This window comes from Rhinatrema bivittatum, chromosome 4, assembly GCF_901001135.1.
Source record: "Rhinatrema bivittatum chromosome 4, aRhiBiv1.1, whole genome shotgun sequence".
Taxonomy (NCBI): Eukaryota; Metazoa; Chordata; class Amphibia; order Gymnophiona; family Rhinatrematidae; genus Rhinatrema; species Rhinatrema bivittatum.
In genome coordinates, this window is record NC_042618.1 from 66,900,873 (window position 1) to 66,922,958 (window position 22,086).

At 41.8% G+C, this 22,086-nt stretch overlaps 1 protein-coding gene across 2 annotated transcripts in view; it reads left to right on the plus strand.

Moving 5' to 3' along the window:
- The window catches only part of ATG14 (autophagy related 14), a 59,004-nt gene that overhangs the window by 31,450 nt on the left and 5,468 nt on the right, over positions 1–22,086 (plus strand). For both annotated transcript variants that reach the window (XM_029598261.1, XM_029598260.1), the window contains exons 4-6: positions 2,116–2,197; positions 6,985–7,222; positions 15,367–15,596. In XM_029598261.1, coding sequence (XP_029454121.1) covers positions 2,116–2,197; positions 6,985–7,222; positions 15,367–15,596 — 550 coding nt within the window. The remainder of the gene's footprint in view (positions 1–2,115; positions 2,198–6,984; positions 7,223–15,366; positions 15,597–22,086) is intronic.

Here is a 22,086-nt window from a genome sequence, read left to right on the forward strand (position 1 = left end):
ACAATAAATGGGGCAAAAGTGTCCATGGCTGTAGCAGATATCTGTAAATACAGTTGCCCCTCAAAATAAGGAAAGTTTCCTCTTAAAGCTAATCCAGCTAGAGAGCAAATAAATTCAGAGGGAACCTGAAAAGGTGTCTAATGCCTGTTGTGTTACTCCCAAAGCATCATCTTGAGGAATTGATATATAAAGATGTAACATTTATAATGGCAATAATCGCATCATGTATGACACCTTCAAAACCTGATGCTAAATTCAAAAAAATAGGTGGACTCGTAAATAGGATGGAATTCTGGGAACCAAAGGTTGCAATAAAGTGTCAACATATTGTGACCATGGTTTTGATAAAATAATCTGCCTTCCAGGTGGGCAAATCTAGTATTTTGTGTGCTTTAGGTAATGCATAGAACACAGGACAAACTTTTTTTTCTTAGTCAAGAAATCCCCTACTAGAACATTTTCCACTATCATTATCTGTTCCTTTAAATGAAATGTAAGGCCTTCTGTCAACACAGAATAAGTGCCATCTTATAACTGACAGATATTCATTGACCTAATATCTGTATGTCCATAATCACAATTCCTTTGCCTTTATTGGTCTGCTTTTATCACAATTGAACAATCTTAGCTGTTGCATGATTGACGTGTGTTCACACCCACACGGTGGTAATGGGGGACGACTGTGAATTCAACTTGAGCAAGTGTGGATACATTGATTATGTTCTTTGTCACCGGGAGATCTCAATTTAGCCATTGAATGGACTCTGTTTCTCTGGTGTGGAGGCAAATGATTACATGTTCTGTTTGCTTTTTAGGAAGGATTTCTCTATATAATAAGCATCTTTTCCAAGGGATTCTTTGCAGGCTTATGTGCCAGAATATGTGCTGGGTGAAAGTAGCGTGCAAGGTTACGCTGATGCAACTTGAGTGATCTGTAGCCTACGTTGGGGTTTTTGTTTATTTTTTTTTTAAGATAAGTACAGTGTTTTGGATATTTTCAAACACCGCTTTGGGGATTTGAGACTTTGAAGGATTTGTTCCATGGATATTAAGTTTTTGAGACATTGAAAAAGCTGTTAATTTACATTACTTTCAAATGTCTTATCTGGACTGAAAAAGTTTTTTCATGTGATGGCAGTGTGAAACTGTTTCTATCACTGGGATTTGTCAAACACCAGTATGGTCTGTCTGAAGTTTTGTCCCTTTCAAATTTTCTCGTGTTGCAGTACCATTCATGAAAACAGTTTAAATTTATAGATATGAAAAGTGAAAAAAAAAAGTAGTTACCAGTGGTTTGGTTTTTTTGTTTTTGTTCTCCCTGGGAAATGTTTTTGGTGAAACTCAAAACACTGCGGATCATAGTTAGGTGTAACATTTGCAGTGCTGTCATTTCTTACTCTGTGTTCAGCTGCAGGGAGCAGGGCCGTCAATCCCTAAGGAGGTCCTTGCAGCACTTTTGTGTGTTTTTGTTTTTTTTGTTTTTTCAGGAAAGAAGCACTACTTCTGATAAATTGTCCCAGAATGCCACCGGGGGGGGCGGCGTTGCTTCATGCATTGCTCTAAACACAGCAGCAGAATACATCATAAAAATCCAAAAATATATTAGTAAAATGTGTCCCCCCCCTTAAATTGTTCCCTGATTGCTGCCTCCCCTTCCCCACCATTTCCTGTTAATAGAAGATGGGCAGGGGGCACTTTTCAAGGTCAGTGTTCCTTGCTACACAGCAAATGATGAGGCTATGACATTTACCATTGGGCTGCACGGTTCCGGGATAGATTATGGAGGCCCAGATCCTAACTCAATACACTTCAAATTCTTCCCTCCTTGATCTATGACTTTTAGTATGTCAACAAATAAGCAAACCTTCACTGTTTCAGTGAACGTTGTTGAATAGATTCTGTTGCTCTCTGGACTCCGAATGTTATGCCTGTTAAGTCAATCTGGAGGCAGCAGGGTCTTTACCTTTATGCACTGCATTTTCTTGATCTGTGTAAATAATCTGCCTTCTCCGACTGAAAGTGGAGAATTCAATCAAGTGTTCGGACTCTGGGTTGTGTGTGTTAAGGTGCAGATGAATTGGGCCGAGTAATCAACTGCAGGCTTTTTCTTTTCAGAAATGGAAAATAATGTCTTGCAAAATGAGGATTGAGCAACTGAAACAAACAATATGTAAAGGGAATGAAGAAATGGCAAGACGTAAGTCATTTTCTTTAGTTGGCTTCTCTTTGAGAACCAGGACTTAGTGCTTGCTCGTTCAACCAGAGATTTCTCTTACATAGTAATAGCAACAGTATGAGAACAGATTAGAAGTTGCTTTTGGAAGCAAGGTTTCTGTAATACTTATTGAAGACTGTTTATTTAATTCTGCTTAAATAAGCTTGTTCACAAAGCTTTATTTTCCTATGCTTTGCGTTCTTTTTTTTTTTTTAACTCTTAGGAGTAATTTTGTCTAGCAGTTTAAGACAGTTTTGGGAAGAGACTTTCTTCTGGAGCTCTGAACATTGGAATCCTGATTTATTTGTTGAGTACTATCAAAGTACATAGTGCTTATACAGTAGAACATAAGAAATTGCCATGCTGGGTCAGACCAAGGGTCCATCAAGCCCAGCATTCTGTTTCCAACAGAGGCCAAACCAGGCCACAAGAACCTGGCAATTACCCAAACACTAAGAGGATCCCAGGCTACTGATGCAGAAGGAAGGGAAACATTAGAGAATCGAGGTATAGAAGAAAAGCAAGTATTGGGTAACCAATATGCCCTCCCAGTGAACTTACAAATCAGGCAAACTAGGTAGTAACAGTTAAGGTACCTAACATTAGAGTTTACAATAATTGCAGGAGTGGCAGAACAATGAAGAGTACTTCATGGAAGGAAAGTTGGTTTTAAGCAGGAGGTGACATGCCTTATCACCATCACATTGCACTGGCTCTTCTGACAACCTCTTGAAGATATGCTAACGAATCCTGAAATTAATTCATAAATGACACCTCTGCTAAATGTGTGTATCTGTTCCAGGACTCCATTCATACATAGAAAGACATGGTTTAATGGAACAAAGTCAGCATGGCTTTACCCAGGGCAAGTCTTGCCTCACAAATCTGCTTCACTTTTTTGAAGGAGTTAATAAACATGTGGATAAAGGTGAACCGGTAGATATAGTATACTTGGATTTTCAGAAGGCGTTTGACAAAGTTCCTCATGATAGGCTTCTAGGAAAAGTAAAAAGTCATGGGATAGGTGGCGATGTCCTTTCATGGATTGCAGACTGGCTAAAAGACAGGAAACAGAGAGTAGGATTAAATGGACAATTTTCTCAGTGGAAGGGAGTGGGCAGTGGAGTGCCTCAGGGATCTGTATTAGTACCCTTACTTTTCAATATATTTATAAATGATCTGGAAAGAAATACGACGAGTGAGATAATCAAATTTGCAGATGACACAAAATTGTTCAGAGTAGTTAAATCACTAGCAGATTGTGATAAATTGCAGGAAGACCTTGTGAGACTGGAAAATTGGGCATCCAAATGGCAGATGAAATTTAATGTGGATAAGTGCAAGGTGATGCATATAGGGAAAAATAACCCATGCTATAATTACACAATGTTGGGTTCCATACTAGGTGCTACAATCCAAGAAAGAGATCTAGGTGTCATAGTGGATAACACATTGAAATCGTCAGTTCAGTGTGCTGCGGCAGTCAAAAAAGCAAACAGAATGTTGGGAATTAGAAAGGGAATGGTGAATAAAACGGAAAATGTCATAATGCCTCTGTATCGCTCCATGGTGAGACTGCACCTTGAATACTGTGTACAATTCTGGTCGCCGCATCTCAAAAAAGATATAATTGCGATGGAGAAGGTACAGAGAAGGGCTACCAAAATGATAAGGGGAAAGGAACATCTTCCCTACGAGGAACGACTAAAGAGGTTAGGACTTTTCAGCTTGGAGAAGAGACGACTGAGGGGGGATATGATAGAGGTGTTTAAAATTATGAGAGGTCTAGAACGGGTAGATGTGAATCGGTTATTTACTCTTTCAGATAGTAGAAAGTCTAGGGGGCACTCCATGAAGTTAGCATGGGGCACATTTAAAACTAATCGGAGAAAGTTCTTTTTTACTCAACGCACAATTAAACTCTGGAATTTGTTACCAGAGGATGTGGTCAGTGCAGTTAGTATAGCTGTGTTTAAAAAAGGTTTGGATAAGTTATTGGAGGAGAAGTCCATTACCTGCTATTAAGTTCACTTAGAGAATAGCCACTGACATTAGCAATGGTAAAATGGAATAGACTTAGTTTTTGGGTACTTGCCAGGTTCTTATGGCCTGGTTTGGCCACCGTTGGAAACAGGATGCTGGGCTTGATGGACCCTTGGTCTGACCCAGTTTGGCATTTTCTTAGGTTCTTATGGCTAATATAGTAACTACCACTTAAAGGTCTTTGATTATTTAAAATAGTTTATATATCGCTTACAATAATGAACCTATTGTAAGCGGTTTCCAACTAAACACACACAATAAAATATTTAATTAAAGGACTTGTATTCTGCAGATTCCATTAAAAAACATACATAACACACAAAAGGTGAAACTAAAATCCAATGAAACTGGTTCAGAGCATAAAAACAAATACAGTGTAAAGGGACCACCATATAACTAAATATAAATACAGTTTATAAGAGGGACCATATAAAACAAAGTAAGACAGACTGAGAGCAGCCAGCACTACTGCCCAAGATTAAAGATCATGATCATCTCCTAAGCTGTCTTAACAAGAACATCTTTATGGCTCTTTCAAAACTATTTCTGTTAAAAGTATGTAAATGCTCTGGGAGAGAGTTCCAGAAAGTTCAGCCTGCCACCGAAAATGCACATTCTTGTGCCTCAGACAGATGGACAAGTTTATTTGAAAGTATCTCAAGAATCAATGTACTTGCCAAACCCAAGGCACGTGTTGCAGTAACAAAAGGAAAGGTCTAAATAAAACAATCTAAATAGAAAAGAAGGTGTATATGCAGTGTGTGTGTGTGTGTACACACCAAATAAACTTCCAGTAAGGGAAGAAAATATGGAATACATTGACAAAATTAAAAGATTACTTTATTAACACATTCTACTCAATAAAATAAATGAGCATATATAAAACAATACATCTCTGAAACAAAATGAGTTTTGCATCAATGTGAAACAATTTCTGGCATTACAACTATAAAAAGTGGTGTATTGAGATCAGTTGTGTCCAGGATGTGTTTCAATGCAAAAGGTAAACAATGAATCTGGCAAATAATGTGGGCCGGATTTTAAATGCCCTGCGCGCGTAAATCCGGCTGGATTTACACGCGCAGGTGCGCCTATTTTGCATAGGCCGCAGGCGCGCAAGTCCCGGGGCTTCGTAAAAGGGGCAGAGAGGGGCGTGGTGCCGGCCCGGGGGCGTGGTCGAGGCCTCTGGACCAGCCCCCAGGTCGGGTGATGGCGCGCTAGCAGCCTGCTGGCGCGCGCAGATTTACGTCTGCTTTCAGCAGGCGTAAATCTGCCAACAAAAGGTAAGGGGGGTTTTAGATAGGGCTGGGGGGGGTGGGTTAGGTAATGGAAGGGAGGGGAAGGTGCGGGGGGGGGGGGGTGGAAAGAAAGTTCCCTCCGAGGCCGCTCCGATTTCGGTGCGGCCTCGGAGGGAACAGGCAGCGCACACCGAGCTCGGCGCGCGCAGGTTGCACAAATGTGCACCCCCTTGCGCACGCCGACCCCGGATTTTATAAGATACGCGTGGCTACGCGCATATCCTATAAAATCCAGTGTACTTTTGTTCGCGCTTGCGCAAAATTATAAAATCTTCCCCTGTGTGTCTGCGCTCTGTTACAAAAGTAATCGGTGAATAACAAAGTTTTTAGTTGATGAACAGTATGATACAACAAGAACTCTCACCACTCGTTCTCTAAATAGACATGGTAAATTCATAAAATGGTTATTTGCATAATAACACATCTATTACGCAAATTTACGTACATTCATCTTACTCATAAGACCCGCAGATAATCCAGTGAAAGAAACCTTATGAGATATCCTTGGTCTGGTGAGAATCCCCTTGACTGTGATCACATTTCCTGAGTGTTGTAAAATCCCAAGCAAGGCCCTGTTTTGCTTAGAATGGCTTCCTTAAGGGGGAACCTTAGAGCTTTCTAATTGCTTGCTAATATAGCTAAAACATCCGCATTCATTCATGTAGACCATACTGACTCCCAAATGTTTGCTAAAACCCTTTTCAGTGTTACTCAGGAAATACCTATGAACATTGCAAGCATTTAAACATTCCTATACAATGGGTTTTCTACCAGTTATCCTAGTGCATTAAAATATTAAACCATTGTATGTGTGTCTGTGTGTGTATATGTACATATGTATAAAATCACAAGCAATCTCTACATGACAGACTGTTAGGGCTATCACTTTTTCCATAAGAAAAGGGTTTTTCATTTTTTGTATTTACATTTTTACATATTACAATATTTTCCCAAAATAATACACTCCACACTACATTTATAAAACACTCCAATAAGTTATAACTAAAACAGTTTTCCACCACTAAAAACATTCACATTAATCTCGACTTTTTTCTGGTAGAACTCTCTCAACAATATTAATATATGGAATGTGAATTTATGTACTTTCTATGATGTTGATGTAGAAACAAAGGTAAAAAGGGTTTATTGAGGTGGTTGAGAATTCCAACAGATTAATGTGAATGTTTTTAGTTGGAATATTGTTTAGCTAGAACTTAATGGAGTGTTTATAAATGTGTGGAGTGTAAATTGTATTATTTTGGGAAAATAAATGATAAATGGTTTTTTGTTGGTTTTTTTTAAACCCTTTTTATATGGAAAAAGTGATATCCCTAACAGTCTGTTGTGTGTACTAAATGAAACAATAGAATCAAATATTTAAATACATAAAACATTTTGAAGCTAAAATTTTCATTCATGTTTTTGCAGACTCTGAGTCACTTTTGAAAATAAAAGATGACAACCAGAAATGTTGTCGTAGAGCTCAACGGCATCAGGAAAAGAAAGAGAAGATACAGAGGCACAACCGCAAGCTGGGAGATCTGGTAGAGAAGAAAGCCAGTGACTTGAGAACTCAGCATGCACAGCTGGCAAATCTTCGACGGTCGCATATATTGGAGCTGACGTCTATCATTTTCCCTATTGATGAAGTGAAGACTGGCACAAGGCAAGGAAGGCTTTAAGTACAATATAACTCAGATCTATCATAGGCATTCCTGTCTACATTAATTAAAATGGTACTAATAACAAAAAAAAATAATAAAGGAAAATTTAGTTGGTAGTTACGAGCAAAATCATTTACATCACTTCATTCTGATCTTTATAAGATGCCTGAGGAAATATTCGTATTAAGAGGAATTTTCCAAAAACACTTTGTTTAGCTATTCCTATTAACCTGACTCAGAGTAAATTGGGTGCAATTCTGCTGAGCCATATCCAAGCCTCATGCAGACATCTCAAAAAGAGAATATAGCAGGACCAGCCAAAGCATGGAATTGGTGAAGCAGATATTTTAAAAAGAGGGGGGTAAGGTGGTTGTGAAATGTTAAAAAGGATGGGATTATATATTCCATGCTAACCTAGCTCTAGGGTACAAACTTGCCACTGAAGTCATTGAATACATTCCCTTTAAGGATCCAGTGAGCAGCCTCTAGACATTCACCTACTAATGATATTTAAGCACAGGTTGTCTTTAAGGATAGACATCTGAACACCTGGCATTTTCACCTTCCTCTAAACAGTGTTTCTGTTCACAATCAAGTGAATATCATTTTTCATTTATAAGAGAGAGAAAAAAGTTCCTGTTAAAATATTTGCTGTTAAAATATTTCCTGTTAAAATATTTGCCAGAAGTGGTGGGATGAGCAGTTACTGGATTTTTATATTGCTGCATTTCATTGATTCTAAAAGTATTATGTTTCCTAGCATGTAGATAGGTGGACTCAGGACCAGTGGCTTATGCTACCCTGCCAGCAGAAAATTTGAATTCTGGAAAAGAAAGCCCCGCTCTCCTGCAGTGATACCAACAGGGCCCTCCCCCAGTTGAGAATTCCTTAGGTGATTTCCATGGTTCCTCAGAGGTGTGCCTTGGTCCAGTAGCCAGGTTTCCCGGTGTGGACTTAGCTGCTTGTTCAGCTGAACGGCAGCAGGTGCAGGAGATCAAGCATGGTGGTGACAGCAGATGCCCCCCCGCCCTGCAGCTGATAAGCGCAGAGCTCAGTAAAGGTTTAAAAAAAAAAGTTTTACCTTTAGAGACAGAGGGATTTTAGGACTCCCTCCAGTCTCTGTGGTCAGTGAGTCGTCCTGACGTTCATTCCTGCTCCTGTTTGGGGTCGGAGAACTGGGTATCCTGGCGGGTTGAGCAGCCCCGATGGGCTAGGTACCACAGTTAAGCTTTTAGCTTGCATGCCGTATGGTAGGCCATGGCGGTGTTTTCATGCGCTCGTGTGTACTTTGCTGCTCGCTACATGCAGTCTGTGTGCCCAGTGCGTTGGCTCCATGCACATGTTGTGTGCTCAGTTTTGGGTGTGCCTTTTGCGTGCACAAATTTTGAACGGTTTCAAATGCTTTAGCTTGGTGTACAAGTTGTGCCTGTGCCTTGCCGCGCTTACTTCTCCGGCACTTAATTTTTGTTCACATGAATTTTGAGCGCTGGTAAACAAGAAGTCTAAGCACCTTCCTCTTTGTGTTGCCTGTCATATTAGGACTTCCCAGCCTGACGTGTCTTCTAACTTATTTTATTATTTATTTAACAGCTTTTCTATACCGACATTAAAATACACATCATATCGGTTTACAGAATAACAAAAAGGTGGAAAATACAAATAACAGGGGGAGGGGAGAACTGGGAGCGGGGGGGGGGGGGGAGGGTCGAAGGGGTGGACCCCAAAACTAAAGAGAAGGGACAGAGGCGAAAGGAACAGTAACAAGAGTTAACTAAAATGCAAATATACAAGAGTTACGGGATAGCAGGGGGTCATGGGTGAAAGTTGCAAATGTACAAAATATTCAAGAGTTACAGAATACAGGGGTACAGGGGAGTCATGGGAGTTAGCACTTGTCAGTGCTGTTCGGACTCTAAGGGAAAGTTGTCTTCCTCGGATTTTGCTACGCCTGGCTCCTCCCATTCTGATGATGGGTTGGGTATGGCCTTGGCTGGAGGGACGCCAGACCTTGGTTCTCCCTTGACTGGCTCCACTGCAGGAGAGGGCAGTTCTGTGGGCCTCACTCCAGTTCCTTCTGGGCTTGGTTTGGACCCGGTTGCTTTTTCTTGGGTGAAATTTTTTCAAAGCATACAAGCTTTTCTTCAGGTGCAGTCCTCCTCTTCACCCAATCCTGTTAGGTTGGACCCTCAGCCGGTGGCTCCTTTCTCATCCAGTCCTTTGCGGAAGTGCCGGGGCTCACCTCGTCTTCTTGCGGGTATTCCTGACAGGAACCTGGATGAAATTGATGATGAGGCAGATCCTGATTTCCTAGATGATGGAGAAAAACCTCTGGATCTGGAACCATATAGAACCATGTTGCAGTTCTTTCATAGATATGAACTGTTGGCCCTGATTTCCCAGACTTTGAAACAGCTGGGTGTTCCTGGTGTGGATGTCATGTTGGAGCCAAAGAAAAATCCCATTTTGATTTTTTTTGCATAAAACCTCTTGTTTTTTCTCTGTGATGGACACTATTCAGGAATTGATTGATATTGAATGGGATGCCCCAGAGGCAAATTTTAAAGGGGGACTGACATTGTAAGCCTTGTACCCCCTGGATCCAAATGTGAGAGAGTGTTTGCGTTTTCCCAAAGTGGATGCACAGGTATATGCCGTCTCTAAGTGGAGGACTATCCCTGTGGAGGGAGGAGCGGCCTTACAGAGTGTGCATGATAGGAGGATTGAGGCTATCCTTAAGCAAGCCTTTGAGGCAGTGGTGATGACTTTATACCCTGTTGTGCCCTTGTGGCATGATCTTGTCTGCTTCTCTCTAAGGAGGTTGATGATTCTGGAGGGAATTCCAGAGCAGTTATGGAGCACACTGCCACCTTTTTAGCAGACGCAGGTCTGTACCTCTGCCACCTCGCTGATGCAGCCTCTAAAGCTAATCTTACAAAGATGCTCTTTAAAGGCTCATTCTTGTTTGGGAGTGAGTTGGAGAAACTGGCCAGTAAGTGGGGCAAATCTCCGTTTCCTTGGTTGCCAGAAGATAAGAAGCAATTGCAGTGGCCTTTGGTATGAGGGGCAGTCTCCAGGGTTCCATGCGGTTTTATCCTACAGAGGGTCGATCTTTCAGAGGACTCAGCCTTTTGGTAGGTCTCAGTCATTTCGTCCTGACAGCCCAAGAGAGGAATGGGCTTGGGTGGTAGATCTTCCTGAGCTTCCCAATGAAGATTTGCTGACCCACCTTCTGGAACAGGAGATGGGGGATGCCTCTCTCTTTTATCAGATGTGGGTCGAGATCACATTGGACCAGTGGGTCCTGGAGGTGTTTTGAGAAGGGATATTTGTTGGAATTTTGCAGTATTTCTTGGGATGTGTTCATGGTGTCTCCTTGCCACTCCCGGCAGAAGAAGCAGGCAGTGTAGTTTATGCTTCAAAGGCTCCTCAGGCTGAGGGCTGTGGTTTCAGTGCCCATGTCTCAAAGTATGGGGCGATATTCCATTTATTTTGATGTGCCCAAAAAGGATGGTTCCTTTTGTCCCATCCTGGATCTCAGAAGAATCAACCATCATTTGAAGATGACTCATTTTCACATGGAAACCTTATGCTTTGTGATAATGGCAATGCAGTTGGGAATTTCTTGGACAGATCCAAGTCTCCAGGGTTCGGGAACTCGCTGTCAGGAGCTGACAGCCCAAGGGCGTTGGAATGCTGAGGAGTCCCATTGGAACATCAATCACCTGGAAACCCTGGCGGTCCGATTGGCATGCTTGCAGTTCAGCCACTATGACTATGGCCTACATCAATCATCAGGGAGGAACCAAGAGCCAGTAAGTGTCACAGGAAATAGACCAACTTATGGAATGGGCAGAAGGACATCTACGGATGATCTCAGCTTCTCATGTTGCAGGAGAAGACAACTTAAGAGCAGACTTTCTCAGCAGGGAGATCTAGAGCCAGGGGAATGGGTGTTGTCAGCCAAGGCATTTCAGCTGATTATGGATCGCTGGGGCTTTCTATTCTTAGACCTGCTGGCAACATCTCTCTTAGACCTGCTGGCAACACCCCGTATAGCTCATGAATCTCCCTCTCTCCTACCCTCTATAAGCCCTCCTTTCTGCCCTCCCTCACCCTCTTTCTCTCTCTTCCACCCCCCTTATCTCCATTTTTTGTTTTCCCCACCTTCCATTTGAATCTCTAAATTACTCAGCTCCTCACTGCTGTTTTTACCCCTTCTACATACAATGTGTTATAGTTTTAAAGTTATTGTATTGATAGTATTATGACCCCTCCAGCATAAGTGTTCTCCTTAAGATATCTTCATGAATATAGTTCCCTAAGTAACTCCTATACTCCCTACTCGTACATACATATATATCTCTTGTATTTTATTGTATAGATCTATTTATTACAATTATATCTCCTGTATTTTTGTTTCCACATTGTTCTACTGTTCTTTGTAAGGGGCTTTGCCCATAAGTTATTAGTTGTATGTAAACCGATACGATGTGCAAACGGCTATTGGTATATAAGAAACCTCAAATAAATAAATAAAATAAATAAAATGTGAAGGTTCCTTGATTCTTCAGTTGCAGGAGAGATCTGTGGTCCCTGGGCATAGATGCTTTTGTAAAGGTCTGGCCAGAAGACAGGCTGCTTTTTGCCTTTCTTTGTGAATAATTCACAAGATGGAAGGCCACAGGGGCTGGTACTCCTGCTGGCTCCGGATTGATCCAGGTATCCATGGTATGTAGATCTGTGAGGACTCCTGGTGGAGACCCCCATCGTCTTCCACCGCACATGGATCTGCAGCAGGGACCACTTCTTCACGAGGATGTGACTCCGTTTTGTCTTACGGTTTGGCCCTTGAGAGGGCTTGCCTGTTGAAGCCATGGATATTCTGCGGTGATTGCCACCTTACTCCATGCTTGGAAGTTCTCCACTTCCTAAATCTGTGTGGGTTTGGAGAGTATTTGAGCCCTGGTGTGTCAAGTGTTGTGGTCTTCCTTATTCAGTTAAGATCCCACTCATTCTGGACTTTTTGCAGGATAGGTTGAATAAAAGATTGGCCCTTAATTCCTTGAAGCTCTATATGTTCTGCGTGTCAAATTTCCAAACTGCAGGTCTTGTCTTGTCAGAGTAGTTCCTTTGGGTGACTCCAGGGGCATTACAGCTGCATACTGTTCCATTCTTCTTGCCCAAAGTGGTCTCAGAATTCCATTTGAATCAGTCTATTTCCTTGCCTTCCCTGGATAAGGTCAGGGATGAGGAGGAGTATTGCCTCCTACGCCCCTTGAATTTCAGGAGACCTGTCATGCGGTATCTGGAGGTTTCTGAACCTTTCCAGAAGACAAGATCACCTGTTTATCCTCCATGGCGGAAGCAAGCAGGGTGCTCCGGCTTTGCGGGCTACCATAGCTCACTAGATTAAGGAGGTGGTAACTGTCATGTATGTGGATGCTGAAAACCCATTGCCTGTGCAGGTTTAGGCTCAGGCAGTGTCATGGGCAGAAGTTCTTTTGTTGTCTCCCATTGATACCTGCTGAGCCGTGACATGGTCTTCCTTGCATACTTATTCCAGGTTTTATCGTCTGGATGTGCAGGCCCAGGAGGATGCAACCTTTGCACGTGTGGTGTTGATTGGACAGCGGGTTGCCCCCCACTCTGTTCGAGAGTAGCTTTGGTACATCCCACTAGTCCTGAGTCCATCTGTGTATACGCTAGGAAATGGAGAAATTACTTATTTGATAATTTTGGTTTCCTTAGTGTAGACAGATGGACTTAGTTTCCCACCCTTGACTGCTGCATGAGTGTGTCAATAGTCGTCCTGGTGGGCTCTGGGTCCCAAGGGATTACTGATTAAGTGTTCATTCAGTCCCTAGATTCTTACATGATTCTAGATTCTTACATGAATTCAGTGTTTCTTGTTGGTTGAGTACAGTTGCTGTTTTTAATTGTTTTTTCCTAGTCTGTCCACAGTTGCTTTTGAAGAGAATACTAGCAGGCTGGGGTCATTGCAGGAGTATATATGTATATACTGTGACATTGGCTTGTGCCGTCTCCATCTGCTGGCAGATGGTGACATTGGCTTGTGCCGTCTCCATCTGCTGGTCCTGAGTCCATCTGTCTACACTAAGGAAAACGAAATTATCAGGTAAGTAATTATCCATTATATACTGCTTTCCTTGAATAAAAGTTTGACCCAAAGCAAGTTACAATAAACAAAATTCAATAATCGAACACATCAGAGAAGTTTTTATGCTCTTCAGGTTTATGCCTTTTGGACTTTCCATCTGTTTGGGTGGTGAAACCCTGTGAGCTGAGGGAGAGTTAATGTTTGCAGTGACTGATCCTATTTCTTAGAACAATCTACCTGACGGCCTGCACAAGAAAGCCTATTTGAAGTTTTTTAAAAAGAAATTAAAATTTTCTTTTATTCAGGCTTTTAATTTGAGTTTAGCTGCTGGCCAGGCTTTTAATATTATTGAGGCATTTGATGTTGTGTGACAGGTGGTCCTTTTTTCTTAATAACTTACAGGCATTTTGTTTTGTTTCTGTTTTCATACTGACATGACAGTTATGTTCTCTGTGAATTATATTCTAATTGAGTGTTAGTTGTATAACTCAGCCTAGAAGACTTTTTTAAATAAACAAACATACATCATGGGCTTGATATTGAAAGCATGTTTAGCACTAGATAGTCTGATAAGTAGGAGTTATCCTGCTATGTTTAGCGGCCACCATTTCACCAGATAAGACACTTAATCCTGCTAAGTAGATAACCAGATAGTCAATGGGCAGATTGGGGCAGCCCTGCTTATCCAGTTATCTTAAAGGGATAAATGCCTATGTTTATTTATTTAGAATTTTTTTATACCGACATTCATGTAAAATACATATCACATCGGTTTACAGTGAAACAACTTATTTGGAAAACCAGTCTTATCCAGTTAAGGTAACCGAATAAGTTAGACGTGCTCAATAGCATGTCTAAAGTTATCTGGAAATAAATTATCCAGATAACTAGAACTTATCCAGTTACATTCAGCAGCATAGCCATGCTATGCTGCTGAATGTTGCCAGATCCTCCAAATCCCCTCTGGTTTGATACCCTTTAAACCTCTCAGAAATGGCTCGATCCTTTTATTTTATAACTTTCATGTCATCCATATCAGAAGTAAAGTTACCTGGCAGGGGACCTTGGCATGGCACAAGGGCACTTAAGTATTTATGAACACATCTCCTGGCTCTGTCCAGCCCCTTTTTTTGAAAATTGTGAGATGTGTGGACAGCAGAATTTTCGCTCTTATCTGGGCACTTTTTAAAATACGTTCAGTGCACGTGAGCCTGACTTCTTCACGCATGCCCTAATTAATGTGCATGCTGGGATTTTAAAATTCACCTTTAAGAATGTAAAACTGTATGTCTCAAAATATAATAATCCTTTTTTCTAATTCAAGAAGCTATATTCTCTCAGATAATAATTAAATGACCTTTGAATCTGCAGCAGGCATTTGATTTCACAGTGATTCTTGGCTTTTTTTTTTTTTTTTTCAAGCAACAAAATATTAATATAAGTTCTTTCATTTGGTACAATTGAACAATAGTTTGGATATTTTAATTGCAATCTAAAAAAAAATATATGAATTATAGTGAACTGCCATCATAGTATGACCGATTTATATATAAGGCTGAGAAAGAGCGTGATAGCATGTACCGATGATGCCTAGTATGAAGGTCATTTCATTAGCGTCTGAGAGAATATAGCTTCTTGAATTAAAGGGAAGGAGGATTTTTTTGTTGTTTTTTTTATTAAAACATTCCACTTAACCTCATGATTAATTGCATGGAAGAGAGTGGTGTCTTTTGGTTGAACACTATCTCCAACCACCTCTCTCTAACTAGGGAGGGATTCCATACCTTTTTCCCACAGAGTTTTTTACAGCTAGACCATTTTCAGAAGCAAAAGAATGGAAAATTTCAGAAAATCATAGCAGTACACACAATGTTTATCAAAGCGATGTTGCTAGAGCAGAAATACTGTGTTCTTTGTGCAGGATGTTTTGTTTTGCATACTTTTTTAAATGCCTGCTAAGCAGAAAGCAGCTTCCTAAATTCCTGAAAAGCCCTTTACAACAGATGCATGCATCTTTTGTTCTCCCAGGGACCCTGCAGATGTCTCCTTTGAAAGTGACAATGCTCTGACCTCTAGCACTGTGAGCAAGCTTGCGGAAGCCAGGAGAACAACTTATCTCTCGGGGAGATGGGTTTGTGATGACCACAATGGTGACACCAGCATCAGCATTGCAGGGCCTTGGATTAGTCTTCCTAGCAATGGAGACTATTCTGCATACTACAATTGGGTGGAAGAGAAAAAGACAACACAAGGACCCGGTAGGAAGAACAGTATTTTGAAATCAACAGTAATCATTTTAGATTGTTTCAAAATATGTATGACTCATAATTTATTTTTAAGAGCTTGTTCAGACTCCTGTCTAAAAAGCTTCTTTGTATTTTGGGAAAGATTAAATAATGTAGTTCTAATCTGCTAATTTTCTTCCTTTGAGTCTTACCAATCAAGTCCAGATACATGGGTTTTGCTCCCCTACCAGCAGATGGAGAACAAGAGCGTTATTGAAGTCACCCTATATAGGGAATTGTGCTACCTGTTGTCCCTCAGTATATCTGTATCAAAGCAAATCAAATAGTAACCGATCCCAGAACAAGCAGGAGTTAAACACTTTCAAGTGGACCCCAAACAGGATCTGATCCCTCTTATCAGAGGACCTTAAACCAAGAGCAATGTGCACAACAACTTTAAATCTCTGAAAAAACATGCAAAAAGAAAGACTGAAGGCTAAAATGGGTGGGATCCTGGACTGATCCAGTAGGGCTCAAGGAAAGAAAAATAGCAGGTAAGAGCTACATTTTTTCCTTCCATATTGTCCCATCCCACCAGACCAGTCCAGATGCATGAGATGTACCCAACCCACACTATTTCGGGAGGAAGCCTACTGTCAATATGTCTGGCCCCAAAGGAGACTGCGTCTGTTGCCTGAACAAATGTTTGGATAAGGTATGGAAAGAAGACTATGTTGCTGCTTTGCAAATCTTTTGTGGTGACACCAAATGAAGTTCTTCCTAGGAGGCCCCCTGAGCCCTAGTGGAATGTGCCCTGAGATATTCAGGAACAACTAGGCCATTAGAAATATAGACTGAACTTATCTCCTCCTTAATCCATTTAGCTAAAAAAGCCTTCAATACCATCTCTCTCATAAGAACATATGAAATTGCCATGTTGGGTCAGACCAAGGGTCCATCAAGCCCAGCATCCTGTTTCTAACAGAGGCCAAACCAAGCCACAAGAACCTGGCAATTACCCAAACACTACGAAGATCCCATGCTACTGATGCAATTAATAGCAGTGGCTATTCCCTAAGTAAACTTGATTAATAGCCGTTAATGGACTTCTCCTCCAAGAACTTATCCAAACCTTTTTTGAACCCAGCTACACTAACTGCATTAACCGCATCCTCTGGCAACAAATTCCAGAGCTTTATTGTGCGTTGAGTGAAAAAGAATTTTCTCCGATTAGTCTTAAATGTGCTACTTTGCTAACTTCATGGAATGCCCCCTAGTCCTTCTATTATTCGAAAGCGTAAATAACCGATTCACATCTCTTCTCTTTTAACTGCTAAAAAGCATAAACAGATGATCTGATCTCCTAAAAGCATTAGTCACTTTCAAATAACTGAGAAGGATTCTACACACACATCCAGTAAATGATGTTTGCTGAATCTTTCTCCTGACTCCAGCTTTATGAAAGATAGTTCCACTGTCTGTTTCAAATGTAATGAAATATCAGCAAAAAGGAAGGGACCGTACAAGTAAACTCAAACCTTCAAGAACCTGAGAAATGATTCTCTGCATGACAAAATCTGAAGTTCTGAAATTCACCTAGCTGAACAGATTGCTACAAGAAAGCCTGTCTTTAGGATCAGGTCCTTCACAGATGCCTCTTTGGGCTCAAATAGAGCCTTGTATAAAGCTCTCAATATCAGATTGAGGTCCTGGGAAGAAATGGATCTCCAAGTGGGAGGACCAAGATGCTTAACTCCCTTCAAGTAACGACCCACATCTGGATGAGAAGCCAGGGATGTCCCCTGGACTCTACCCCCTTTAGTGGATTATGGCTGCTACCTGCACTTTGAGGGAATTCATGGTTAGGCTCCTCTGTAAGCCCTTCTGCAAAAAGGATAGAATCACTGGGACTGATGCTTTTAAGAGGAGGAATCCCTGCTTCAGGACACCATGCCCCAAACACCTTCCAAACCCAGACATAAGCTAAGGAAGTCAACCTCTTTCTTTGCTTGAAGTAAGGTGGAAATTACAACTTCAGAAAAACTCTGATCCTCAGCCTTCTCTCAATAGCCAAACTGTGAGACAATAGGGTAGCCCAACCCTGCTTGTATCTCTCTTCTTTGGATAAAACTTCCTCTTATGGGCCATGGCAGAAAGACAGAGTAGATCCCTAGTGGCTACAGTTGTGACAGTCAATCCAGCCCTGCAGAACCCAACTCCTTTCTTCAAATGAAGAACCACTTAGTGTTCTTTTTGTCATAATCTGATACATTTTTTGTTCTCCCCAGCTGGATAGGATAATGGAAAATGCTGAATCTGACAACTCCATTCTCTCTGGGACCCAAGATGTGCCTGCTCAAGGAATCCACCTGGATATTCTCCATCCAGGCGATGTGAGATGCTAACAGAGCTCATAGATGACTCTCCACCCAGTGGAACAAGAGACTCCTTTCCAGATAAACTGCTAAACTTCTGGTTCCTCCTTGCCAGTTCACATATGCCACCATCATAGCATTGTCTGAAAAGACTCTGCTCATCTGCTGACCAACAGCAGGATATCTATCAAGGCTCCTCTTGCTGCCCTTGCCTCTAAATGGTTGATGGGACCATGCTACCTTTGTCTGGTCAGCTCAAGACTGCTAGAACCATTCGTGACAATGACCCCCCCACCCCCCCCGTCACTCAGACTGGCATCTGTCATTACCATTGTCCATCCCAGAATCTCCAAGTCATTTCTCCTGTACAGATTTCTGATCCAAGAGTCACCATGAGAGACTTATTCTGGTTTCTGACAAGAGAGGTAACATTACCCTAGTACTCCTGAGACTTAGGCTTACACTGAAAGAGCAAAGAACTCTGCAAGGACCTCATGGGTGCCCCTGGAACTAGATCCAAGAATGAGGCTATTGCTCCTGTTATCTATTCCCGGACTTTGTGGTCCTAACGCAGAAGATTATGAAATCTGTGTCTGGAGCTTGGTGATCCTTTCTACTGTCAAACATACTTTCCCATTCTGTGTGTCAAATTGAGCTCCTAAATACTCCAAAACATGAAAAGGCTTGCTCTGGAGAAAAATTGCTCACCCAACCCAGATTGTGTAACAGCTGGATTACTCTGGATGTTGACTGCTGACACTCCCTCTCTGACTCTGACTTTGTTTGAATCAACCAGTCATTGAGATAAAGATGAACTAAAACACTTTCCTTTCACAGAACAGCCACAATCACCACCATAAACTTGGAAAGTTTATTCTTGGGGCTGTTGCTTACCCAAATGGAAGTGTTCCTCCAGAATTGAAAACCTGAGGAACTTCTGATGATCCTTTTTGAATCAAAAACATGCAGCTGTGCCTCAGGAAGGTTCAGGGCGATAAGAAACTCTCCCTTTTATTACTGGTACGATCACCAAGCGATTAGTTTGCATGTGGAAGTGGGACTCCTTTAAGTCCTTGTTCACCTACTTTAAATTTCAGATAGGCATGAACATGTCTTCCTTCTTGGGGACTACGAAATAGATAGAATGGGGTCAGGAGTGTTATTCTATGACGGGGTCAATGAGATTTGAACCCATGACCCTGGAATTTCTAGGCTGTGATCCTGCTGCAAAACTGTAGAGGCTGCTAGCTTTCCCAGGAGTTTTAGTATATTTGGCCTGTTTCCTGGGAGAGTCAGACACGCCCCCACAGCCATCTGATTGGACCAGCATTGAGTGTGCCTCTTATTAGCAGTAGTATATAAGGCATTCTCAGAGGGCACACATTGCTGGTTCAACAGTTGTCTTTGCATCTTTCCTGTGGAAGCACTACCTGTATGTTTCCTGATTTCCAAGCCTTGCCTTGTCTAAATATCCAAGCCTTGTTCTGGCTCACGTATTCACATTCCAAAATTCCTGCACTTGTATTTATATACAGCACTCCTGCACATAAAGCTTCCTGCTTCACAGTTCGGGATCCAGTGTTCCTGTTCCACGTGTTTCTCCTGGTAACTCTCCAGCTCCTGACCTTGCCATTATTTCTCTACCTTACCTCTCCAAGTAAGTGCAACTTCCCTCCGGTTGCAGCCCTGAATGCTAAGCCCAGATGCCTGTGACATTCTATCCTTGCACCCAGTATTAACGCCGCCAACTAGAGGAGGTAATCTAGAACAGATCTTACTGTCTAATTCTTAATTGTCACGTGAGACGAATATACCCTGAAAGCGTCCACCATCTGACAAGAAAACTCTTGACACGTAGCTGATTCTTACGATAGAAAGAACCCACTAACGTTTGTGAGGGGGAGAGCTGCCCTTCAATGTTTTAAAGTGGAGTGTAAACCTCTAGAACCTATGTCGTCATCCCTAAGGCTTCTCCTCCTACTTCCACAAAAGGACTGAGACGTGCTTCTGTAATGCTTGCTCTGAGAGGACATTTCCTTTCTTGGCCAGTAAAGTCTTGCTTCCCTAAATTTTGACCTGTTAGGGATCCCTTTTTAGACCCCCTTAGGCTTATGTTATGGCAACGTAATGGATTTCAGCTCTTCCAGGTTCTTTACCAGCTTCTTTATTTATTGTATTTATTTAAACTCTTTTCTATACCGTCACTAAGTTATATACCATCGCAATGGTTTACATGTAGGCACATAAATTAATATAGGTGAATGTGTACCATAGTACATTCTAACAGGTGCCACAAAAGGTTCAGTTACAATAAATCATTAAAGACAATTGTTTAGTGAAGTAGGTCATGACCAGGTGTACCTGTAAGGTACTTTTCACAGGTAAAATTCATATTCATAGTGTTTACAATTACGTTTATTGTGATATAGAGTTCATAGACTATTATAATGCACATTCTTAGAATAGTGCTGTGCGCTATCTATTCCTGTCTATTTTCTATTCTCCGGTCTCTTTATAAAAAGCTTGTTTAAAAAGCCATGTTTTTAAACTTTTCTTAAAGGTTTTGAGATCTTTGTAATCTGATCTCTAGAGGCATTGTGTTCCAAAGTGTGGGGCCTGCTAAAGATAAGGCCCTTTCTCTCACTTGGGTTAGTCTCGCTTTCTTTACTAAAGGAATGTTTGAGTGCTTTATTTGCTGATCGAAGGTTTCTGTGTGGGACGTGTACTCATATTGCTGAGCAGGGAGTTTACTCAGCCTTGACTTAGAGGCCACATTTGCTGACCAGTTATGCAGCCACAGCAAACGCATAGCCAGAAGCCACCGTGTCTCTGGCAGAGGTCCTAATAAAGTTGTAGAGGGCATCTGCTATAAAGACTAGTCTAGATTCCAGCTTCAGCTCTTCATTCTGTTAAGCCTTTATCTACACTGCCTACCAGGATCTGCTACACCCAATGCAAACATGCCCTGGACATAAAACTACTATAAATTGCTGCTGGGAAAACCAAGGCTGAAACTTCAAAGGCCTGCTTCAAATGGAGCTGTGTCTTCTATCTGGAGCATCCTTCAGAGCATCATCCATTTCCACTGGTATCATAGTCCCTTTTTTTTTTTTTTTTTTGTGACTGCTGATACCAAGGCATCCACCTTAGGGAATTTTGTCATGGCTCTTTCATCCCTTAAGCCTGCATCTGGAATCTCCCACTCCACAGAGATGGAGACTTTCATGACTCCAATGAAAAAGAAGAAGCTGAGCTGGGCCTCTGAGCCCTTCCAAAATTGAATACTCTCCCTCCTTGGTAGGCTTCTCGTGATCCCCTGTTATGCCCAGCTCTGCCAGAGTCTGGTTAATCATAGCCCGTAATTCCTCTCTTGAATAATCAATCCTTGATCACAGATCTCTGTGTCCTGTACAGCAACCCTGCACCCAAAGCCATAAAGGTCATTTCCAGTTCCAACTTTCTCCTGGCCACCTATGCTTGAGGCCAGAGGAAGCCTGTAAAACTGAACCAGACTTAACTGGAATTGTGTCCTGTTAGATTTATAAAAAAAAAAAAAGCCTGGTGTATCAGCACTACAAACTCCAGGGAGAAGAGTGTGAAAGAGAACTGAGCCATTCAGCCTCACGACAAAGGCTCCAGGCCTCTTTCCTCCCACAGTCCAATTGGGTGTCTCTCCACCTCATTCCCACCCCTGCAGGAGATGACACTTGAGATTCTGAAATGGCACTTCTACCTCTGCTGCTGCTGGCCTCTAAGATGGCCATTGTTCCTGCCCTTGTCAGGTCTCACCTTCCCTTCCTGTCAGGTCCTGCATGCGACCACTCAGTAGAAGCCATTGTCTCCCCCTCGGAGGAAGGTCCGGGGAACGTCCCTTTCCTCCTACAGTACAAGCATGATACAGACCCGAGGCTGAGGTGCTCCTGCACAGATCCTCACAGGCCATACAGCATGGTCCATGCTTCACTGTTGTAGCCATGTTGCATCGTCTCAGCACACTAACATTAACAGCCGTCCCCTAATCCCAGTCTCACAGAAAAAAGAAAAACTTTGGATAATTTCCCCTGCGGCAGGGAGAGCAGCTGCTGGCTGTTTTTTTTTTTCCTTTTGCTCTTTTTTTTTTTTAAACTTGCAAGAAATAACACAAACTC